Below are 22549 nucleotides of genomic sequence, written 5' to 3' on the forward strand. Positions count from 1 at the left end.
CTTTCTCCTTTTGCAAAGGAAACGGCCATGGATACAAGGCAAAGGTAATCAATGGTAAGCACTAAGTTCCCTGGGGGAATATAAGAAGGACAATAAAACTCAACAGTTCACTGAAGCACCCGGGTAATGAACATCACAACAAGCTGAAGCAAATGCTGTTGATACGACTCACCCCGCCCCATATGCTGCGCAGAAAAGCAATCGGTGGCTCCAGTCCTTTGCTTCCATTTTTCCAGCCTTGCCTTAGGATTAGAGGCGGTCATCGTGGTGGGAATGCCCTGGATAGGCCAGGTCTATATACATAACCCAGTGTACAGGAAGGCAGGAGTACAGCTCCCAGGTGCTGGGCGCAAGGGGCACCCATCTCCTACAGCCACCCTCATCCCTTGGAGTGCGGACGTGCCTGCATTTCACCCGTTTCCTTTCACAGGCATCCTCAGAGCTAACCAGCTGGCACCAATAAAAGCCCCAGGAACAACAGAATTAATCACAGAGACAACATAGCAATAAATATAAATGTGCTTCACACTCATTGCAGTATAAAGGAACAGTTTGCTGGGGGGAGGGATGAGGGGAATTTGCTGCTGTAATGCATCACTGTTCTTCAGATTTCTTCACACAAAAAAAAGACTTAATTCCTCCTTCACTGTTAAAACACTTTGCTGGTGCCCCCAGCAGTTGCAAGAAAAGGTTTCAATTCCAGAGCATTGGCTGTGTTCCTGTCAGATGTTGTTATCTCTGTGGTCAAGATTTGTTATAAATTGAATATTCTTGGCTCTAATTTCTAAGGAATTTTCATTTTGAAGTCAAGAATTGTTTTATTGTTATCAGGAGCTGGAGGATACGGCAATGTGATGATGTCAGTGTTGCCTTCCCCTGTTCACTGATCATTACTTCTGTGATTTTGGTTTTTCTTTTGGAACATCTAGCACCTGGAGCCATGGCATGACCTAATAATTGTATTTTAAAAGAAATGAAAAAGAGAAGATAAGGAAAAACAAGTTTCTCACAGAAAAGAACCCAAAGAGTGTTCCTTGCAATGTCAGAGAAAATAAAATTAACTCATTGTCGGATACCTTTGTATTTAATAAATTTTTGTAGCCATTGTTTATGAGTTAATTGTATGAATTTTTACTTTGGTTCTCTGGGTCCTGGTTTCTGAACAACTGTGTTCAGTAGAACTGCAATCTTTTCTTTGAAAGGAAAAAAAAAATTTCCACTCCCAGATTATTGGAAAAAAGAACCCTGTCTCTTGTTTATTTATTTATTTAGAAAGCACATACAGCAATGCATGGGGAGGGGAAGAGAGAGATATGCAAAACAGGTGAGCATACAAATCCATCTCAAAAGAAATAGTGAGACACTTCCCAGATGATTAGTAGTACATCAGTCTATGTGAGCATTTAAACTGTTGTACCTCTAGATTAAAAAAAGAAACCACAGAGAATTTCTGAAGAACAAGGTAAATGTCTATATTTCAGAAATCCCACCACAATCAACTTGTAGGCAGCAATGTTTTTGTTTTGTTGTTGGTTTTTTTTTTTGTTTGTTTGTTCCTGATATTTCCTCAAAGGGGTCTCTCTTGCTCATGCTATGGTTTCTTTCCTCAGTGTCCGCCTCTGGTGACAAGTAAGGATACTTGTGAATGAAGACTTCCCCTTCGTTCTCGACCTTTTCTTTAACTTCTTCTGATGCTTGAGCGAAATTCCAAGCTCCTCCATTATCGCATTGAAAGACAGACACTGGTGGGAGATGGAAATGGCATTAAATACTTCTCATGGAAGGTAGAGTTCGACCATACCCTTTGCACAAATGGTGGCTTTTAGAAGTAAAGGACCTGAGCTCTCACTGGTGGCTCAGAAAGCTTCTCTGCTCAGTTCTGCCGGCTTCGAATAAGCCCCTAAGGTATAACAGGCGAGCCTGTATAAGTCATGCTTTTTTGCCTAACTTGGCTTCCACTGAACTGAATTTAACTTTGGCTTAACTAAAGCTGATTAGGAGTGTTTCTGAAATTCTGCACAGACACATTTGCGATGTTTTGGTGGCTTCAAGTCATAAAACTTACCCTTTTTCAGTAGGTAAATTTCCTCCTGACCTTAAAAGAAAAAAGGTCATCAGTATTTCACATGTATCTTAGCCACAAAAAATGGGTATACTAGAGAAAACAAAGTATACCATTTTTGAAGATTTCTTTGCGGTTTAGTTATTTTCCCTTCACGAAATTAACAGACATTTCTAAAATCTAGTACAGTCCTCAATCCTCTTCTTTCTTTGGAAAGAATCTTTTTCAAATATTGTGTGTTGAAGAAAGGAGAAAATTACGGCAAGAATAAGGTAGCTGAATGGTTTAGAAAGAAAGCAGAAATCTTGTTTCTTCCCACCATCACAACATTAGCATAGACACTTTGGGTAATGGAAACATCCTTTAAAATCTACAGCTGGAATAATTACACGTAACACAAAAACCACAAAGGGGCTTTAAGTGGAAGTATCTAGCAAAGAAAAAAAATTTGTTCCACACAAATATATATAAATAGATTATTTATATGTAAAATGAAGTGATGCTAGCAGTGTGAAACAAAGCTTTAACCACCTTACCTTCACCAAGTTGAATAAATCCTTCCTGCAAAACCATTTCTAGAACTGCAGAACTGAGCAGCTTTAAAACAACTGGTTAAAACTACGGTTCTTGTAAAATGACAGCAACAGCATACAGACACGTTTCTCTGTGTCAAATACAAATTCCCTTCTAGAGTGCTACCAATGCAAGGTAAATAGTCTTCAGTTCTTAACCAATAATAATCCAATAGTCCTTAGTTACACAGGGCTAAAAAAAGTAAAAGCAGATATATTAATGGAAGAGGAGAAAACCCAAGCTTTCCTAGTAGCCACCTATTCCAGAGGAATGTTTTCAAATGCAAAAGAGAGTATGAGGGTAACCTGGATCAACGTTAAATCTTTTGTTTAAGGTAGCAAAGGAATCCCAGAGGAGTGAATTCCACACACCGTGCTTCTTCCTCTCCAGTATAAACCCGCTGTATAACATGTGCAATGCTGGCTCTGGAAATAAGCTCAAGACATCAGTGCATCATCTGTGTGCATCTTTTAAATGTGTATGATCTTGGGTATGTCATCAGGTCCTTTTGTGGGATGGGCTACACACAGACTAAGGTCCCATAGTATGTTAAATCCATAGTTATGCATCCTTAGTTATGATCTTTCTTTCAGATGCTTAATTTTTCTCATCTAAAATTCTTAAGTATACATAAATTAAACTACTATTAATTCATGCCAGACCCAAAATATAATAGACATAGGCCAGGGCAGAGTACTGCTTTTTTTTTTTTTTTTTTTCCAAATTACTCTTTGGTAATAGTCAGAAATTTGCTGGTGCAATTATAATTTAAATATCCCCTTTGATACTGTAATACAGGAATTCCAGCACTACTGAAGTTAGAGTCAAAGGTGTCTGCTGCAGCCCCACGCCCTCTGGAAGCAGCAGGTGAAGCAGGTATCATCCTAATACAGACACTATTTCTATATTGCTTGAGGTTTTTTTAGAAGGTAGCACCACTTATTTCCAAACTAATTAAAATGTATCCTCAAACTAGCCATGACTTAGCATGGATAATTTCTTTCTACAATCTTAGTTTTAATCGAGCTTTCAAAATCTAGATTACAAAGTGATTCCAGAACTCCTTGGCAAATAAGGAAAGGATCATATAAACCATTTGTAGGATTGATCAAGTTTAATTTTATTTTCTTTTCCTATTGTTCTTACTAACCTATATGTTGTGGATGTATTTAATAATAACCATCGGTCTCTGCAATGTGCATACAGGGATGATTTCTGCAGATGAAATAGTACATTCTACTGCCTTGTTAACAGGCTTGTATTTTAATTTTCCAAATTGATTCATATTATGTGAACTATGCAATTAACATAATGTCCTTCAATTTCATATCAACAAAATAGTCCCATGAAGATAATTTTAAAATGATCTTCAGATAGATATTTAAAACATATTGCTGACATTAAGTATGTTAATTTCTTAATATCTGACCACATGATTTGTGAAGTGCCCAACTGGCTCCACTTCCAGCTCTTTTCCGAACTTTAAAATAAATATTTTCAGAAAGACTTCAAGATATTCCTAGGAATGGCTTTGATGTTTAGGTCTTGTGTCTAAAAATTAAACTTTTGTCTCGATAGCAGTTACATCTAAAACTGCACACAAAAACATTACTGCGCTTGTTGATGATCTTTTCTGTGAACTGGCGGTGTTTATCCACCTGACAAAGAATGGAAGTAGACCATTCAAAATCTGAAAGGGTTCTGCCTTTGTGAGACTCTCTCCTATCCCATCGCGGCAGCGCAAGGCCCCGGTGGGACTTTCGACCCGGTGGGTCGAAACACCCCACCCCCCCCACTCAACACGCGTGGGAATGGGCTCGGCCATGCTGCAGAGACAGTGGGCTGGGAGAGGGAGAGGAGGAGGGCTGGCAGCGATAGCTTCGGGGCTCTCACACCTTGCAGCTCCTGCTCCCGGCTTTGTAAAAGCATAAAAGCAGCTTTACAGTTGCGTTACGCTTAGTTTCGACGGACTTGACTTAAAACACCATTGGCATGAGTTTTGTCAACCCGAAGCAATGAATTAAATGTAGATTTAAGACCCTGCACTGATTCTTCAAAGATATTCCAATGATTATGGACATAACTATGACTCCGATCAATTTTGTGCATATTCCAGTGAGATCCTGTCACCTTTGAGAAAGCCAGCTGGAGATGGCAAAGACCGTTACAAACGTGGGAGAGACAGGGCTTTCTCTGCCCCTCTGCCTTCACACGGAGCTTCAGATGGTCTAAAAGAGCAATCTACGATGATACTTTGAACTTTCAGGGGTTTGGATACTCATTCAGAAGGATGGTTACACGTGAACTTTCTTTTGAGCCACAGGAAGTATAGCTCAAAATCCTATTTATCTCCAAGCTTGTCCATGCAATCAGAAAACTGAACAGATGTCTGAAAACTGGAATTGCCCTGAACTTTTCAAGCAGTAGAAAACTGTGGTACAGAGCAAGTAAAAACTCAGCCAGAATGCTGTAGATTTACAGGAAAACCACAGGCAAGAAACACATTCAGTGGGAACTCCCAAGATGGCCCTCTGAACAGCACCGTGTCTGCAGCATAATTGCAGTAGCTTTTAAAAAGGGGACGGTGACACTAAAATTCCATTTAAAAGGGTAATATACTATTCTTTTAGTCTCATATTCAGATGGCCAGGCTGAAAGGGTTTCTTTAAAAAGCTATTTTTTTTTACACGCTGTTAAGTCCACTTTTGAGGTCTTGCTGAGAATGAGAGCAGCGTAGGCACAGAGCAATGCATTTAACAACGGAGTAATAAGTTTAACATTTTGCTTTTAGTCAGCTTGACTTTCTCATTCTAGCAGTGTCAAAATGCTGCAGGACATGGCATGCAAGGCTAAAAGGAAATGTCATCCTTTAAAAACAGAATAAAGTTTGCTCTCCTTGTGATGTGAGACTCTTTGCCCTTTGGTCATTTCAGCAGGCTATAAAAGCTTGGTCATGAAGCTCCCAAATCCCTCCTTACACTCCCGTACAGAAGACTGTGTTAACCTTTTGGATATTTATAGATTCAGAATTAGAAAAATAACACAAAATAAAGTAGAAACAAAACTGAAAAAAAAAAAAGAATCTGTAGTCAGGTTTTATCCATCTGCTGCTTATGCTGCTGGGCTACCACTGGGGACAAGACTTTTCAATTGCATTTTATTAACACCTTGCAAAAGAAAACAAGTAACAACAAAAAAAACCCCAAACCCCACAACCCAGTGTGCTGTGTTGGAGAACTGAGAACTATGAAGATCAAAGGATGTGGTCTAGATTTTATTCTGGAAGAACACCTGATGAGCTCAGGCACAGAGGAGGAAGTGCAGAAGTCAGGATTTTTCTTCTGCAGTGCACTCATCACCGTGAAGGACCCATAGCTGGGACACTGACATATGTCTTCTGCTGGAAGAAAAGTAATTTGTTTGTGCCTAGTTGTCTTGGTTTCTGCTGAGATGAAGTTAATTTTCTTTCTAATAGTGCTGTGTTTTGGATTTAGTATGAGAATAATGTTGATAACATACTGATGTTTTTAATTGTTGGGAGGCAGTTGCAGTGCCTACACTAAGTGAAGGACTTTTCAGCTTCTCACCGTGCCCTGCCAGGTGCACAAGGAGCTGGGAGAGCACAGCCAGGACAGCTGGCCCGGGCTGGCCAGAGGGATGTTCCCTGCCATGGAACGGCATGCTCCGTATGTAACTGGGGAAGCGAGCTGGGAGGCGGGATCACTGCTCGGAAGCAGACTGGGCATCAGAGTTTGGTTGTTTTTTTCTGCACGTGGTGAGCAATTGCATTCATGCATCACTTGTACTATTATTATTGTTATTATTGTACTATTACTATTATTATTATTGTCTTCATTATCCTATTAAACTGTCTTTATCTCAACCCATTCTTTTCCATTCTCCTCCCCATCCCCTCGGGGTGGGTGAGGGGTGAGCAAGCGGCTGCCTGGTGCTTAGTTACTGGCTGGGGTTAAACCACGACACTAGTGCACCAAAGGAAAAATATCCAAAATAGTTTCTCCTAGTGAGCAAACTGCTGTTGCAGCACATTAAGAATCTGTTTGAGTGTTCTGTCACTGATGGCTAATTGCATGAGGAGATCACTAAATTAAGTCTTTTAAACTGTCAGAGTCTATTGAACAGTGATTGTCAAAACAATATGACAATAATCCATGGATTATTTTAACTCTTCCTCAGTTATATAAACTGTTCCTCAGAAAAAAAATCAGTAAAGCTACTTGCTGGTCTCCCAAACCATCTAAACACAAATGAGACTGCTCAGTGAAGGCAAGGATGGCCACAGTCGTGTTTGGAGGTGGGGTTGTGGCCTGAAAATGAGGGGCTCGAGCTGATGTTTGTTCAAGAGGGGGAATTTGCAGACCTGACAACTTCACAAAAAATTCTATTTTGCAAGAACCTCACTGAGATAGCGGATTTCTTCCTTCTCCCCTTTCTCCTCCTCCTCTGTTTCCAAAGAGCTAAAGATGTGAAGCCTCAAGGCTACGATCTGAGAGAGATCAAGGATACGATCTGAGATGGTACAAACACACAATACCATGACAGTACTTTGAGGAAATATCAATCTAGTTGCAGAAAGCATTATTGCTGTGCTTGGTGTAGTTCCACAGTGCAGTCCCGTGTTGTTCATCCGCCCTCATCCTGGCTTTCTGAAATGGTGATCATATTGCCTTTGTTCCCCTCGTTCTTCTCTTGTTTCGTCTTTTCTCCCTCCTTCGCTCTGCACCTTTGCCTAATTGGACTGCAGACTGTTTGATGAGAGCAGGAACTGCCACTAAATAAGGGGAGGCATACTGACCCCCATCAAATCAACCTGGCAATGGCTTGGGGCTAGGTCATTCATGGACCTTTTGCTTTCAATGGTAGGTAGCGTCTGTGTGTCAAAGCACATGGCATATTTTGCAAACACTTATTAATTTGAATATTTTGGGAGTGGTGAGTAAAATGCAGCAACAGCAAAACAAAAATTAATATAAAATGACATAGGAGTATGCTTATAGACATTTTTCTCCCAAAATAGCTCTGGCTATGCTTTACTGGTATCACAGTGCCAGAACTGATGGCATTTGTTGTGGCTCATCCGTCACAGGCAGAGTTGTTGGCTCTGTGCCGACTGCACAGCAAGGCCCCCCGCACTGGCACACACCTGAGAAACGACCCCGTTTCATTACCGGGCCCTGGATGCGGCTGCAAAGCTGCAAGTTAGGAAGATGCAACGGTGACCATCTGTACTTGTGAACAGAGTATTTTTTCATGGCCAAATTTCAAAATATAGCAGTCATAGAAGCTTAGAGCGCTGATAAGTGGAAAATCTTTGAATGCTTTAACACTTCTTCTTGAAGCTTATTATGTCTACACAGGAGTCCTCCCAGGTGCCATGCGCTTCATGGGAGATGCTATGGGCTGTGCCGTCCTCAAGCCTTGCTGCTAACCTGAAGGCATCTCCCTTTTCCTGGAGCTACAGCAAACCTTGTAAAAACTGCCTTTACAAGCCAAGATTTGTTAGCACTTGGGTGGCATGCTGGTTCTTCACTGCCTCAGCTGCTGGTGTAGCTGCTAAGGAGCAAGTAGGGCTTTTTTTTTTTCTTTTCGTAGCTAGGTATGAAGCTCTGTCAGGGAAGGGAGGAGCTGCTTTGTAAATCCCACAGGCAAGCCAAAGCCTGTGAGGTTGTCTGTGGGGACAGCTAGACATGGGGTAACGATGACTGTTACTAACAATATGACTGTTTTCTTGGCAGATATGAAAATGTTTACTCAAAAAATGACAGAAAATTTCTGGATTCTGCATTCATCTAAAAAGCGACTAGAAAACTGGTCAAAGCTGAAACATGGAGGATTTTTTGCACAAAGCAACGATGGAGATAAACACATTAGGAATTTTTATTCTCCTCAGAGAAACTGAATTTAATTAGTTTTAAGTCTCTTCTACTGGGAAACTGCAAACAAAAGAAGTGCTTTCTTAAATCAGGGATACAGAAGATCTAATTGCTTGTAAGAAGGCTCATTTTATGAAGAACCAAAGCTTTCAAGGTGCCACCCAAATAAGTTAAATGCCATTTTGAGCAAGACAATTTCTTGCAGCACATGGAACAAACCATAAACACTCACATATATGGATGAGCACTGGCAGAGAAGAATTGGTATAGCCTAGCTATGAGCAGTCACAAAAAATACTTAAGCCTACTGCCAGCATAAATAATGCTGACCGAAAATTGCAACATGAATAGAAGGAAAACACAGGCCACCGTATGCTCTGGCTTTTCTCAGGAGCCAGGTATGAGAGAAACAATTAAAGAGGAGAGCAGAGCTTCGCCGCCGTACTTGGGTGATTGAGTGTGAAGGTATCCACTCGAGTAAGTTTTCTAATTGCAGTAGAGTCCAGAAATGGCCCCTCAATAAAACAGATCATTAACTTGTTTGATGAGGAGGAACTGCAGTGGGCAAGAAAACATAAAGTAGGTGTGAGGGGTGGGAAATGAATTGGCGAAGCTGGTGGTAAGCTGGGATATAATGAAATACAGACAAAAGGTAATCAGGATTTGAAAACATCATTGTTTGCCACGGTTCATGACATCCTACGAGCTGGCATTTCTATACATTTTGTGTATCTCAAATTGTTGTCATATGTTTTTTGGTGGCAAGAACAGATCCAGTCGATTGTCTCCTGCCCTGTCAGTCTTCCGACTAGCTGAGGACTAGAGGAAATCAAACTGTTATCCTTCCAGGGTATGAAAAGCATCCAGTACCAACCTCCTACACAAAAGCCTCCTTCTGCATTTCAATATGCAAAGCAATGCCAAGACTTTACTGTTAGATATAATTTGATAGCCAGATTTTGCCATAAAGGAGTTTTGTATGTTACAAAGCCTTACAATAGTGAACTCGTTAATTGCTCGAGTCAAGTCAACGGCTTCTGTGAAAGGTATATACTGGGGGTGCCTGAGGGTGCTTTTGCTGAATATGTTCTTAAATGTTAATGGTTACATGGCATAAAATTTAACTGATAGATATGATTTTGTGCTATGATAGTTACTTGGAGGCTTTGGCTAATGAATTTTAAATGGATGAATTAAAATTCATTAAATATTGACACTGGGAATAAGATATGCCAGCTAAAAATCTCTGGCTGCTTATAATAGGGGTTCAGAAAGTTAATGGAGCCCTGCAGGTTGTTGTCTGAGGTTTATAAAAAACTGCCTGGCCCACTTGCTGAATGCTTCAGCAAAGACCAAGCAAAATATGTCTCCATGCTTTTAGTAATGAGACTGCCATTTGTTTACTCAGGCTTGGTAGGAGATGAAAAGGAGGTAAATAATTTTTCTTACCTGAAAAGGTGAATTACCCCATGAAATGAGAAGATGACAATTGTACATAGAGACTGTGACAGTTCTTAAAATCTACTACAGTCTATTGCACTCACTCTTTGCTGTAGGTGTAATTATTTTCTGTGATATGCATTTAAACTGCCCAAATTTCCAGGACTTTGACAATTTGCGTTAGGCAAGCTTATCTCCTGCTGAAGCAAGAGGCACTTTGAAGTCATTAACTATGTGTTGGTGAGTGCAACCTTTGCCATTATGTGCACTGTTTAACGCTTGCCATCAGACACACCTTTTTTTTCTTTCCTGACTATACAGTGTGAATTGAGGGCTGTGTTCGAATCCCTCGCTCCTCTCGGATTAACTTGCCACAGTCTAACTCCGTAGATAAGGTGGTGCCAGAGGTGGAGTTGGACGGATGGGTTTGCTTACACTGTAGTCCGTAAAAGAAACAAAAGGCCTTGCATGCAAGAAAAGAAAAAATGGAGAAAATAAATAAATGAAAGAAGTAAAATTAAAAACAAACATGAGAATGAGATTCAAAAGGTATTTAAATCAAAAGAGATTCTATTTATGGAAATGGAAAATTCATAGTATTTGACTCATGCTTTGGATTAGCTTAGTGATAGTATACACTGTATAGCATTTTCCATCTAAGCTTCTTATTTCACCAAAGTAAAAATAAAATAAATTGAGAGAAACTAGAAAGTAACACTGGAATCACTGGTATTCTACTTTCTGCAAAATTATTTCCAAAAAAGAAGTAAGATGTTGCCACATTAACTCGATTAAAGATTTTAATTATTAAGACACTGCCTATAATAAGCAACACATTCCTGTGAAACAGTAGTAAAGTTTCATAAATGGTGTATATATATATGTATCCCTGAATACTTTGTTTTCACCCAACATACCGCTAAGTAAATTAACACTCCCTCATGATGTAAAGCTCTACATCTATTTTAATTATGACTTCAGGATTGCATTTCCTAGATTCCTGAAATGTTTCCAGGATATTCTTCACCAAACTAGCATTTATATGAAACATTTTAATTAGCTGCAACTGTTCTCCAAAACATATTTGAATGAAAGATCTCCTGTGATATGAATGAAACAAAGATATCGATACATTCTGTATGCATTTTGTGTTAAAACTGTTCTATAGGGTTGAAGTACTAATCAGAAAGCTGCAATTTGTGCAAAATACATTCATCCTTTATCTCTGACTTATTCCAAAGCAGGGACAGTTTGATTAATACAGCCTGCAAAATTGCTCCACATGCGCTGCGTCTGTTGTTCGTAGACAGTGCCATTGCCTTTAACGAGGGCTTGCTCAGGCACACATGGAGACGTCTGCATGGTCAGGAGCTGTCCTCTCCTGCAGCATACTGTGAGGACCAAGTCCACTGACATTGGCATTAGGCGTCATGGACCCAAAATAACACCAAGTGCCATTTGGAAAATGAAGATACATGGCAGGATTCAGCTCACTTCCTTTCAGCTGTCTGAACAGCAGGCATGTAGCCTTAGTTTATGGTGATCTCTTACCGGCAGCAAGGAGATACAGGTGATCTATCCTATCCAAAATCAGATGATGTCCTCCTGAGGCCCTCAGCCCTGGCTGCTTTTTTTTACTCAGGCGTTGATCCCTCTCACATTCCAGCACCACTGCTTTATGCAGTGTAAACTGCACCTCTGAGACCAATTTCAAAATATTCTCTTTCTCCTCCCACTCATCCCTGCTGCCTTCGTTAAGGTTATTTTTCTCAAAAGTAATTTCTGGCATTTATGTCATCAGCTTTGCAGGACTACACCTTGGACAAAGAGGATGAATTGCCAATGCAAACAGGGTCACATCAGGGTCTAGGAGATGGCCAGAACCACACCGGCACCAGGGAAGGCAGCCAGAGCAAGAGGGCTGGCAGACAGCTTCAAGAACAGACTCGGAGTTGCTGCTCGTGCCTTGTTTCTTTTTCAGCGACTGGTGGTTCGGTAAATGGGTGTTTACGCTCTATTTTAATGATTGATTCCATCTCACAAACTGTTGTAATACTCAGGGCATGATTTATACACAATATTTCCTTTGTTTTCCCTCTGACCTTTGAAATTGCTCATTACACTTCAGTGGAGCCATAACCAGAATTTCTTTGGCTCCATAACCTTACTTTACTGTGGCATCCATCATCTTTCAGTAGGCCTCCCTGCTTTGAAGTACATGCTTCAGCAGTGTGCAAACCCTTAGCTGTGAAAAAAATGCTTTCTAGAGCAAGAGAAAAATTACACTTGGGGATTTGGAAGTGCATTCTTGTTGTTACTCAAAGGGTTGATGCTAATGCCATGTAAAAAAAAAAATCAGTTGTGTTTTATCCCTTTCCAATGTAATTTATACTTGAAGTCTTAAAGATCAAGCAGAAACTGTTGGAGAAATTAATGGCTCTTGTTCTGCACTGCCATACTAAGCAGCACTAATTGGACTGTGGGTGAGGTACTTCCCTGTTCTTATTAATAAATTATTTGTCTTTAGTGCCAGAAACACATGGTGAGAGTTCAGCAATACAAAATCTGCACTCCAGCAAAGAGACGTATAATGCAGTCACCTCCACATCCACAAACCTCAGCCTCCCAGAAACATAAGCAAGCTGGAAATGGATGACTCACCTGCTCAATATCACTGTTTTTCCTTGATTTATATATAAATTCACCGATGGCTACAAACACTGAAAGAACAAGCCCTGCAGCGAGCACTATGAAGATGCCTCCAATATTCTCCACCCCGAGAGCGCTGGCTTCTTTGCTGTCCTCCTCGGGGCAGCCGTTGCCTCGCCACCACTTTTCCTTCATCATGTGCAGCTTTCCCTCCTCCTGGAGCTGGAGGATGGCGATGGTGATCTTGTCTCTGTAAGGAGACCCTGCAAGGTGAGAGCAAGACCCGTCAGTGCTGGCTGCAGCAAAATGAAGGCAGGGAGGGAGCCAGCTGCTGCTATCTGAAGCAAAAGTGCTCCCCTATTATGACTGATTATTCTGGCTAGAAAGGGTTGGAAGGGGGAAGAGGACAATCTGTGGGTGTCTGCCCTGGGGACTGGAAAGTAGAAGGCTCCTTTCGTGCAGTTATTGGTTGGAGAGTTCATTATAATTTCTAGGGTCTCTTACTGAGGTTTATTGAAGCCTTGGCAGTGGTTTTTCTTGCTAAGTAATTCCTCCATATCATGTTTGAATATTGCTCTGAGCATCCTTTGAGACTTTCCACTTTGCATCTCTTCTATTTACTTCAACATCTGTTTATTTTTCCTACTGCATGTAAAATGAGTAGCTGTCTAAGCCCACAGTCAGTCAGATACATTCTCTTCTCATTTATACCTGCATAAGCCCACAACTCTACTTCAGTTACCTTACTGCTTACAAGAACACAAGATGGCCCAGTCTTCTTTTCCGTGACTTGCAACAATATTGGCACTGCAAGCTGAAAATAGCAACTATTTTCATGCTTCTTATTTTCAGGCCAACAGCTTGCTAAATGATGCGTCTTCAGGCTCAGCAGCATTAATGGGCCTGTACAGTATCTGGCAAATAGCGGGGTCACATTGGGTGGTTCAGTCTGTTTAGGTTTGCCTCTCACGCGCTCGGCTCCGGCTCTCCATCTTCCAAAATCTCTGCCGCCTCTAAGTCTCTTCAGTCAGCTTGTGCTGTCGCAGAAGCACAAGTCTGTAGCCCTAAAGGGGGACAGGGGAGAGGCTTGACCCTGACCCTGCTTCTGGAGCAGTGCCTAGTTAAAGGAAACCGCTAGCAATTAGCTTTTCCCATGTTGCCAGAAAGCTGAAGTCATCAACAATAATAGCAGCGATCCTGTTATTAATTATAATAGACAAGCAGAAGTCGGTTTTGGCATTGTGAGAGAGACTTTTCGTTATGGAGCAAGGATTTTATGATGGCGAGCAGGAGAGGGTTACAAGAAAGGCTGTGTGGCTCTAGAGGCGTATACGTGCCCCCGGAGCCTGCCGTGCTGGCCTTCCGACAGCTGGAAGTGTTGAGTGTCTGGGCTGCCATACAGTCAGTGTTGCTAGTTCTTTGTCCGTGAAGCTACCTACCATCCTATACTTTAGCACATTAATAAGACTATATTCTTAAGCTGTAATTTCACCAAAAGTCACCTTTTTCTGCAAATTAAGGCAGCTGCAATTCTCAAGGTGATCAAGGTAAGCAAACTCTAAGGCAGAACATGTGCCGGAATTTCAGTGATAGCGTGGAGCACATAGACACAGATACTTAAGAAAATCTCACTAGGCACCACTTTTTTGTCTTGATGCAGATAAGCAGCCTTGGAAATTCGGCCTCACAGCTTCAGTTTTCTTTCTTGTATTGCCGTGCAGGACATTATTAAAAATAATTGTACCATGAATACAAGTCCCCTGCTCTGCTTTCCATTTCCTTTAGCCCACAGCGTTGTCTGAGGAAAATCAGTGTGAAAAACATTGCAGTTCTTCATTTGTTGTGCCAACACTCAGCTGTTTTTCAGTGTATCTCACTGCCAGCACCAGGACATGCTGGGACCACAGATGCCAAGAGACATGTGTCAGATTATACAAAGTCCATCTGGGAAGCCAGCAATCAGCAGCCACTGCTCGAGGTAGCCAGCTTTGAAAGCAAAATACGTCTGCTGTAAGAACAGATGATTTCTATGCATGCTGTTAAAGAATCAAAAATAAGCACAACAGAAAACAAAACAGAAACACCTTCAAAACTGACTTAACACAGAGAAGTGAATTATTGCCACTGAAAACAGCAACGCCTCTCAGAAGAAAGAGCAGAATTGCTCCTACCTCAGGAGAGGTTTGTCGCCCTAATAACTGGAGTCTGTTAGATTGTAGGACTCATCTATTTTCTCTTGTCTGAAAGGACATAGCTGTTAGGTAAAGTGAAGCAGCCCGAGTCACAGTGCAGGATTTGTGGGGATGTTCATTCTTTCTTGTGATGTTTGTGTTGCCAGCGGGATTATCACAATTCATCTTGAGGGTAACAGGTACATCTATATTTCTACGCGTGCTTTTAAAGTTTGTCAAGTGTGCCTGGAGTGTTGGATTGGTGGTTTATTGGTGAGTACTAAAACCGCACACAAATCCATCTCAACACCTCTTTGAATATTCAGCATGTCATTTATGGCCTCTGAGCTATTAACAACCTACCTCTCAAGCCAAGAAATGCATCTCTCTACTTTCTTAGAAGCCTCCCAAGTAACTGGTAATAGCTTTAGTGTTAGAATTACTAGCATCAGCACTGGCAGTGATACTGGAATTAATACCTGTCCTGACACCTATAATAATGTTGCTTTCTTCAACTGGATTCCTCCCAGGGTGACATTTTGCATAGGTTTTGCTTAGAGGTGCTTTTGCTATAGCAGTACCACAGTGCACTAAGTTCACCACCAACCATTGCTGCAGATTTTTCACGAGTAAGGGTCTTTGCCAAGAATCTGATGAAAACCCTCCTCTTTGTGACCCATCGGCTCCGTAATAAACATAAATGGAGATGTTTGCTTATTTACCTAAATGTCCTTTAATCTAACTCAGCACAAAGAATTAGGAAAAGAGCCTATATCTGCAGGTTTTTTTACTCACAGATGTTGCTCTGATAAATAAAACAGTACATTTCTTGGATTTGTAGAAGAACTTTCAAAAATTCTCCTCCCTGTTTCTTTGGGAGCCAAATGGTGATGGTATTCAGCTCATTCACTGGAAATTTTGGAATACAAGGCATGCTTTGACTGCTGCAAGCCCTAGCCATGTGGTTGTGCATTCTCCTGAAGGAACAAATGCAGACCAGTTAAAACTTGCTGAAACTTTGGTGTTAAGGGTCACAGACAAAAAAGTCTTTTTTTTTTTTTCCCCCCCCCATACAGCTTCTGCAGTCAATAGTCTTGAATTCTATGAGAAAAATAACAGAGCCTTTGGAGTCCATCTGAATAGTGGAAGGATCTCCATTGCTTATCTTGTTTATAAAATCAATCTGTTCAAAATTTAAGGTGCCTGATGGCACTGAATTATTCCACAGTGCGTGGAGATATCTTTTCCTCTGAATTTGGCTGGTTTTCCTTAAGAAAAAAATTAAGGCACATTTATCACACAAGAAACATCTTAAAAATATACATCACAGCTGTATTTCCAATGGATGCACTCTCTCTGAGGATTACCATCTGTTCCAATTATTTCTTCATTGTTCTTGGTTTAAAGTGTGGCAGCTTTATAACTGCAACGAAACTCTTGCCATATATTTGTCTTTATTCAGGATTTTAGCTTTTGTATCATTTTTCCTCAGGGCAAGAAGGCTATTCTCACATAGCCAGTGGAAAAATATATTTCAAATGTTATCTATATGACAATCAGTCTGAGGTACTCAGTAGCAGAGAGAATCACAGTTCAAAGTGCAGTGGTGTTTCTCCCTTATTTATATCTGGTCTACCAACAAACCGATGGACCAAATACTTCACCTGTTACAGCTGTATAATCTGATCTTGTGCTGAATAATCTCCTGAAGACAATAAAATTGCATAGCTATTAACTGAGCACAGCATGGCAAATGCATATGTGAGCAGTATGGAGAAGTATATTATACAGGAAAAAGATCTGGCTGCCCAGTGCCAATTATTCACAAGAACCAGGCACAAAAAACCTGATAATCTTTCTAATTCTCCACAGTTAGAAAATCTTGAAAAGGACACTAGATATGCTAAAAAAAGGTCTACTGGAAAGAGTTAACAGAGATTGGGAGTCTTAAGACTCTGCCTAGCTGAAACACTGGAAAGCCTGATGCAGATGCGTGGTCTTGCAATTGCTTCTCGCTGTTCTTATGTGTTGCTACAAGGTCATGAAATAGATCAGAAATTAATCTTCTTCCGTGCAGCTTTCTTTGGGATGCATACGTTGGACATAACATTTATCCTGCCCACTTGTATTTTCCCAGAGACGCTACCTGTTTTCTCAAACTAAACTGAATTTCAGCAGAGCAACTTGCACCTCTAGCAGCACCGAGGATACCCAGTTTGGTGCGCGTGGGATGCTCCAGAGGACAAGCAGGGCACCCGACCTCGTTCTGCAGATGTAGCCTGCACTGCTATACTCCCTCTTACTTGCAGACACTGCTTGCAGATGAGCAGGGCAAGAGTAAACGTTTTGCCGAAAAGGAGGCTCCTAAGGTCTGTTTTGATGAGAAAAGTTTCTAGAAGACTAGGACATGATTCAAACGGCCATCTAAACTTCTGAAGGGGACATTGCCGGGTGTGCTCCACAATACCTGTGCTGGAAAGCATCTTACCAATAGGGGTTCCCACGCCGTATCCTTTCGAATCGATGAGCCCCCCGATCTGGGTGAGATTGCAGTTTCTCTGAGTCACGTACTCTATGCTGGTCGACTCCATCAGCAGTGCATAGTCCGTTGTGAGCACACGCTGGATCCCCTCGTCGTTGTTCTTCACCAGCGCTGTCTGCTGCCTGCTGCTCATGAATGCCCACATCTTCTCGTATGTTGATATTTTGGATTTCTAAGGAGGGAAAACAAAGGCACAGAATCACACCAGCACCCAAATTACGCTTGTAAAATATTCCTCAACCTGTTGTGATCGATGCCAATAGCACATCTTGAATGAAAGGGAATCAGTACCGGGGTTTTCCTTTCTGCAGCCTTTCTCTCTTACTGTGCTTTATGCTGAGGAATCTCTTTCTTTGCTTCCTTTTCAGTGCCAGGAACTTCATTACTGGCACAACTGTGAAGTGCTCTGAAGTTTTTTTGCCTAATGCTGTTACAGGGATTACAGCACATAACCCAGCTAAACTAGTGCAGCTGGATGCTGTGGCACTCTGAAGCAGTGCTACTGCCTGCCAGGGCAAACGCACTGCTCCAAGAGCCTGATGATGAATAAAGTACTGGCTCTTTTGTATTGGTATCACTTGCCTAGAAGTCCTGTACTTCAAGGATAAAGCTTGAGAAACAAACCCAAAGCAGCTTCTAAGCAAACTTCTGCTTTCTGCTTTCCATAGCAATCATACTTAAGGATTTCATCATTCTCCCACTGAAGTTAAGGGGGATTTTGCCACCGACCTCAGTAGGAGCGTGCAGGGAGGAGGGATGCCCGAAGCCCCAGCCACCTCTGTACAATGCTGACCATCCCTTCCTCCCTGCTCCTTTGCCCGTGCTGAGGGAGCCCCGAGAGACCCAGCCACCCTGCAGGAGGCTGACTCTGTAGTTCCTTCAAAGTCAGGACTCCGTTCTTCCCCTCAAGTAATTTAAATTGCTTTTGTTTTCATTCCCACAACTACCTGTCTAGAAGGCGTAGTCACTGCAGAAACTTTCTTGAAAATATTGCCTCTTTAGCAATAGTTTTTCCAGGGACACTATTACAACAGGGATACTAGTGTAAGACTTTCAAAATCAGTGGAAAACCACAACTGTTAGTGTATGTATTATAAACAAGACTAAGTAAAAAGTGATGTAAGTTTGAATAAATGCAAATAGAGTTTTCAGAAAAACAGTGGAAGCACCTTATTTTCTCACATGGTTCCCAACCTGCATCCCATCCAGTAGGTACATTGTATAATATCATCTCTCATGGGCTTCCTGCTGCTACTTCAAGCACCAAGTCCTAAACCAAAGCTCTTCAGAGTGTGCTTTGTGCCAGGATCATCTTCTGCACATGATGTCTTCAGAAATCCTTTTGCTGTGTGTGTCTCTTATAGTCCTGAAAATCAGACTCATCTGGTCTTTGCACCTTGTGTCCTACGTGACAGGCACTCTCTTTTCCTCTCTCCTCCATAGCGAGGAACGCCCAGAGTGTCATGGTTTTGCTTTAAAAAAATGTTGCTCTGAAAGAGCCTGCTGTTCCTCTTGGAATTTCTTGGTTTAAGTACTGGGCGTAGCCCTTAGATAAATCAAATCTTGCAATGCAGGAAGTACTTGAAATAATGACCCTTCCTTAGAGCAACCCAGCCCCACTCTACGCTCCTGCAGGATGTTTTTGCCGCTGTTGCACCTGGTCGTGCTGATTCCTGCCTTCCCCTTCCCTGTGCCCGCCACATCAGCGTTCCCAGGCGGCAGGACTGTCTCTGCAGCACAGGCTGCACCTTTCACCCCAGCTCAGCTCCTCCAGCCCTCGAATCGCAGGAGCATGGCTGTCAAGGGGTACCCCTGCGCGGTGGGGTGCTCCCAGAGTCCGTCACAGCACCCCAAAAAGGGTCAGAGTTATTTCAGGTGTCTTCTCTAGAACCATTATGGCAAAGGTGCTTTTTCTTAAAGTACACCGTAATGCACATGCAGCGCGGGAACGGGGGTAACTGCTGCCCAGAAACCCGTGCTCCTGCCTTCTCCCAATTCCCAGGCCTCTCACTGGGGGGGTGGTGTGTGTGTGTGTGTGCGCGCGCTGACTTAGCTCAAGAAGTAAATGCAGTATTTTACACTCCAAGGGAGGCAAAGTCATGCCCTCACAGAGCACACAGTCTTCCTTTTGCATACATAAGTATCTATTGTATTTATTGCACAGAGCCCTACTCTGTGATTATTTTTTTTTTTAAGATTTGGACAGTGTAAAGAAATCCTAATCTTGTGAGGATCTTGAAGGGTTTCTGTAATAAAAATAATAACACCTTTTATATAACACTGTGTGTGTCTCATTGGTTTACAAGTGTGATAAATTGTATTTTTCATGCATCTTTCACCATGTCACCTTCGTTCTGCAAGAGAATCCATCTCCATTCCGTACAAAACTAGTGTCCTTTCACTTGTGTTTGTGTACACGTGTGTTTCAGGCAGAAGTAAGCTAGCATGCATAGCATATAAATATTTAATCACCTTGTCTGAAACTTTTTTTTAAAGGCTTACGTTCTTTTAAGCCTACAAATTTTTACCTCAGGGATTAATGGTGCAAAAAAAATCAGTGTAAAGCTGGAAAGAGCTCTAGAATTTTTTTCTGAGTGTCTCATGCTGAAATTAAGAAGTTATTTCCTCTGGAAAACCATGGAAGCAATAGGTTTTGAAGGTTTCTCTCTGACACTGAATATGACTTCAGAATAGCAATGACAGTGAGTGGGCAGTGAAGAGCTCTTAGGCCAAGGGAGTTTCCCAGAGTCCTTCAGAAGGCAGCACAGGCTGCTTCCTACTGGCTTACAGTCCTAAGGAGAGCCCGGTACTTGCCTTACGCACTTTCCAGGAACATCTCCAGATGGGTTTCCCAGCACATCTTAATGGAAATGTCAGCTCATCATTTCAAGAACTGACTATAATGAGGCTTTAAAAAATGCTGTAGTTTGTGCATTTCTTTTAGCATGGAAACATTTCTATTCAGCCGCGGGAGAGCCACTACAAGGACAGTTCACCCTTGACAGCTCCATCAGGGATAGCCTGCCCTCAGGTCTATTACATGATTGAAACATCCTTGATGAGCATTACTCGTTTTGAGAGATGACCCAAATACTTTAGCCACGGTCCTTTTTTTTTTTTTTTTTTGGGGGGGGGGGTGTGTGTGTAAGCACTTTGCCTCGCGTGAAGCAGAAGGATTTGTGGTTAAAGCTCAGGCTGGAGCAGCAGGAGCTTGGGCTCTCAGCACTGGGGACTGAAGCTGCTCACACCTGCACACACGTGTGGCACGAGTGTTGTTTTGCCCTATGTGCTGCTTCCCCATGGTGCCTCATCCTCTTCAAAGGCATATTTGACTGTCTATAAACACCATTCCTAGACACTGCAGTGAAAAGCATGATATAAGTTCATTCAGTGCTTAACTTCCCTGCTGAGACTACCAATGAAGCTGCTAATTAATTCTAATCGTCACAGGATTTTTGTGCATATATCCTATATTTATAGCTTGTTGGCTTTTACACTGACATTTTATGAGATTAACCCATTTTGTAAGTAATTAATACTAATAGTGAAAAAAAGCAGTTATCTACAAAGCAAGTAGCCACAGAAAATGATCTTTTACTTACAGATGTGTTCGTGTGTGTATGTGGCCCATATGTTAATGTGTAATGTTGACTACGAACTGTTTTAAAACACAAACAACCTTGTATTTTGACTGTCTGCAGTATTTTTCTGGTGTAAATGTGACCTTCAGAAGTGATCTTACCCAAGGGGCTGTAAGAAGCCGAGATCCCACCCTGAGAAATGACCTGGAGGAGAATGTCCTCATGTCCATGCCCTGGTTCCCTTTGGATCCTCCCATCAAAGGCATGGGTTTGTCCCTCACAGCAGTACAGCATGAGATTGTTTCTCCACATGTCTTGGGGGAAAATCTCCCATCTTTTACATTAATATTGCTGAAGGATCCTCTATGGGTTTGGGCAAATGATGTGTTTACCTATTACGCTAATCCTTTCAAGTGTTGTTATTCCACCTCACCATTTACCGCTGGAGGGCCACGAGTCAGTCCGACCCTACAGAGCTGGCTGATGCCATCTTACCTTGAAGAAGGTCATTGTGGATCCATCTCTAACAGCCCCATACTCTATCTTGGTTTGCTTTGCCAAATCATCTGCTGAATCAATGGGGGATTCCATCCTCTCCACGGTCAGGAAGGCAGCCAGGTTGGCAGTATAGGATGAGATTATGATTAAGGTGAAAAACCACCATATTCCTCCAACTATTCTGGTAGAAAGAGCTTTGGGCATCAGCTCTGATCCTGTTACAATATCATCAAAACAATCATATTAAAATGATGCTGCAAGATGCCTTTCTTGATTACCACAGACTGTTTTTAGGTACAGAATGCTTTTATGAGCTGTAGTATGATAAAATGATTTAAACAATAATCTCACAGATGCACAGCTAACATTTATAATGGTAACACACTGTGAAGGGGGTGTATGTCATGATACATGACAAATGGAATTACCTTTGAGTCTAAGCCCCATTTACATCTCTGAACTACTGCTCATTGTGACGTCAACCTCTTACATCCCCAGCAAGCTATACTAGTATTTTCATCTGTTTCCTGAATCCCTTTTTTGCCAGTATGCAGTAATCAATTTTTTACACAGAGATATTTAGCAGAACGCTTTTCTGCTCACAAGCTACCTGTCAGAAACACCCTACAAGAAAAACCTGCCCTGTGCCTCCTATCCACATACCTAAGTAGAAATACGGTTCCAGTGCACCTGAGCTCAAATCCCAGAACACGTCTTATTACAAACATGATTTACATTTGAAAATTCAGAGGGCGAACGGATGTGTCCTTTGGATGTACAGGGTAATGCAAAGTTTTGGACAGTATATTTAACACTCGTTATTGCTGAAAAGTTTTTAGCAGATCTGCCTGCACGTCACACCGACAAAGTGATCTGCCATTGTCATAAACCCCCCCAGAACAGCATGGGTGGGTGTTAAGTGCACTGAAATGGCTTCTAAACAGCTCAGACAAACTGAATTTAAGCAACACAGGTACTTGTATTTCTAAGCATGTCAATGCAAGTTTTATGCTGGGTTTTTTTTTTCTAGAGCCGTCCCCACTGAACGTAGCTCATTATGTGGGATTCAAGGATCTGGTTCAGCAAAGCACCTACTTAGACAGCCACTTGAATACTTTTGACTTTAAAGTTAAGCCTTT

The 22549-nt window shown here is 41.7% G+C and overlaps 1 protein-coding gene across 4 annotated transcripts in view; it reads right to left on the bottom strand.

Annotated features, from left to right (window-relative positions):
- Positions 1-1239: 1239 nt before the first annotated feature.
- GRIK1 (glutamate ionotropic receptor kainate type subunit 1) overlaps positions 1240-22549 on the bottom strand; it is a 169943-nt gene continuing 148633 nt past the window's right edge. Inside the window, exons 13-16 of one of the 4 annotated variants that reach the window (XM_075770417.1) lie at positions 21408-21625; positions 17278-17503; positions 12631-12881; positions 1240-1742 (exon numbers count right to left, since the gene is read on the bottom strand). In XM_075770417.1, the coding sequence (XP_075626532.1) occupies positions 1587-1742; positions 12631-12881; positions 17278-17503; positions 21408-21625 (851 nt within the window). In that variant the 3' untranslated portion in view covers positions 1240-1586. Of the gene's footprint in view, positions 1743-7559; positions 10433-12630; positions 12882-17277; positions 17504-21407; positions 21626-22549 lie in introns of those variants that run through there. The other 3 variants (XM_075770427.1, XR_012838217.1, XM_075770447.1) reach the window with 3 other exon arrangements.

The sequence above is a fragment of the Balearica regulorum genome, chromosome 1 (assembly GCF_011004875.1).
Source record: "Balearica regulorum gibbericeps isolate bBalReg1 chromosome 1, bBalReg1.pri, whole genome shotgun sequence".
In the NCBI taxonomy this organism is placed as follows: domain Eukaryota; kingdom Metazoa; phylum Chordata; class Aves; order Gruiformes; family Gruidae; genus Balearica; species Balearica regulorum.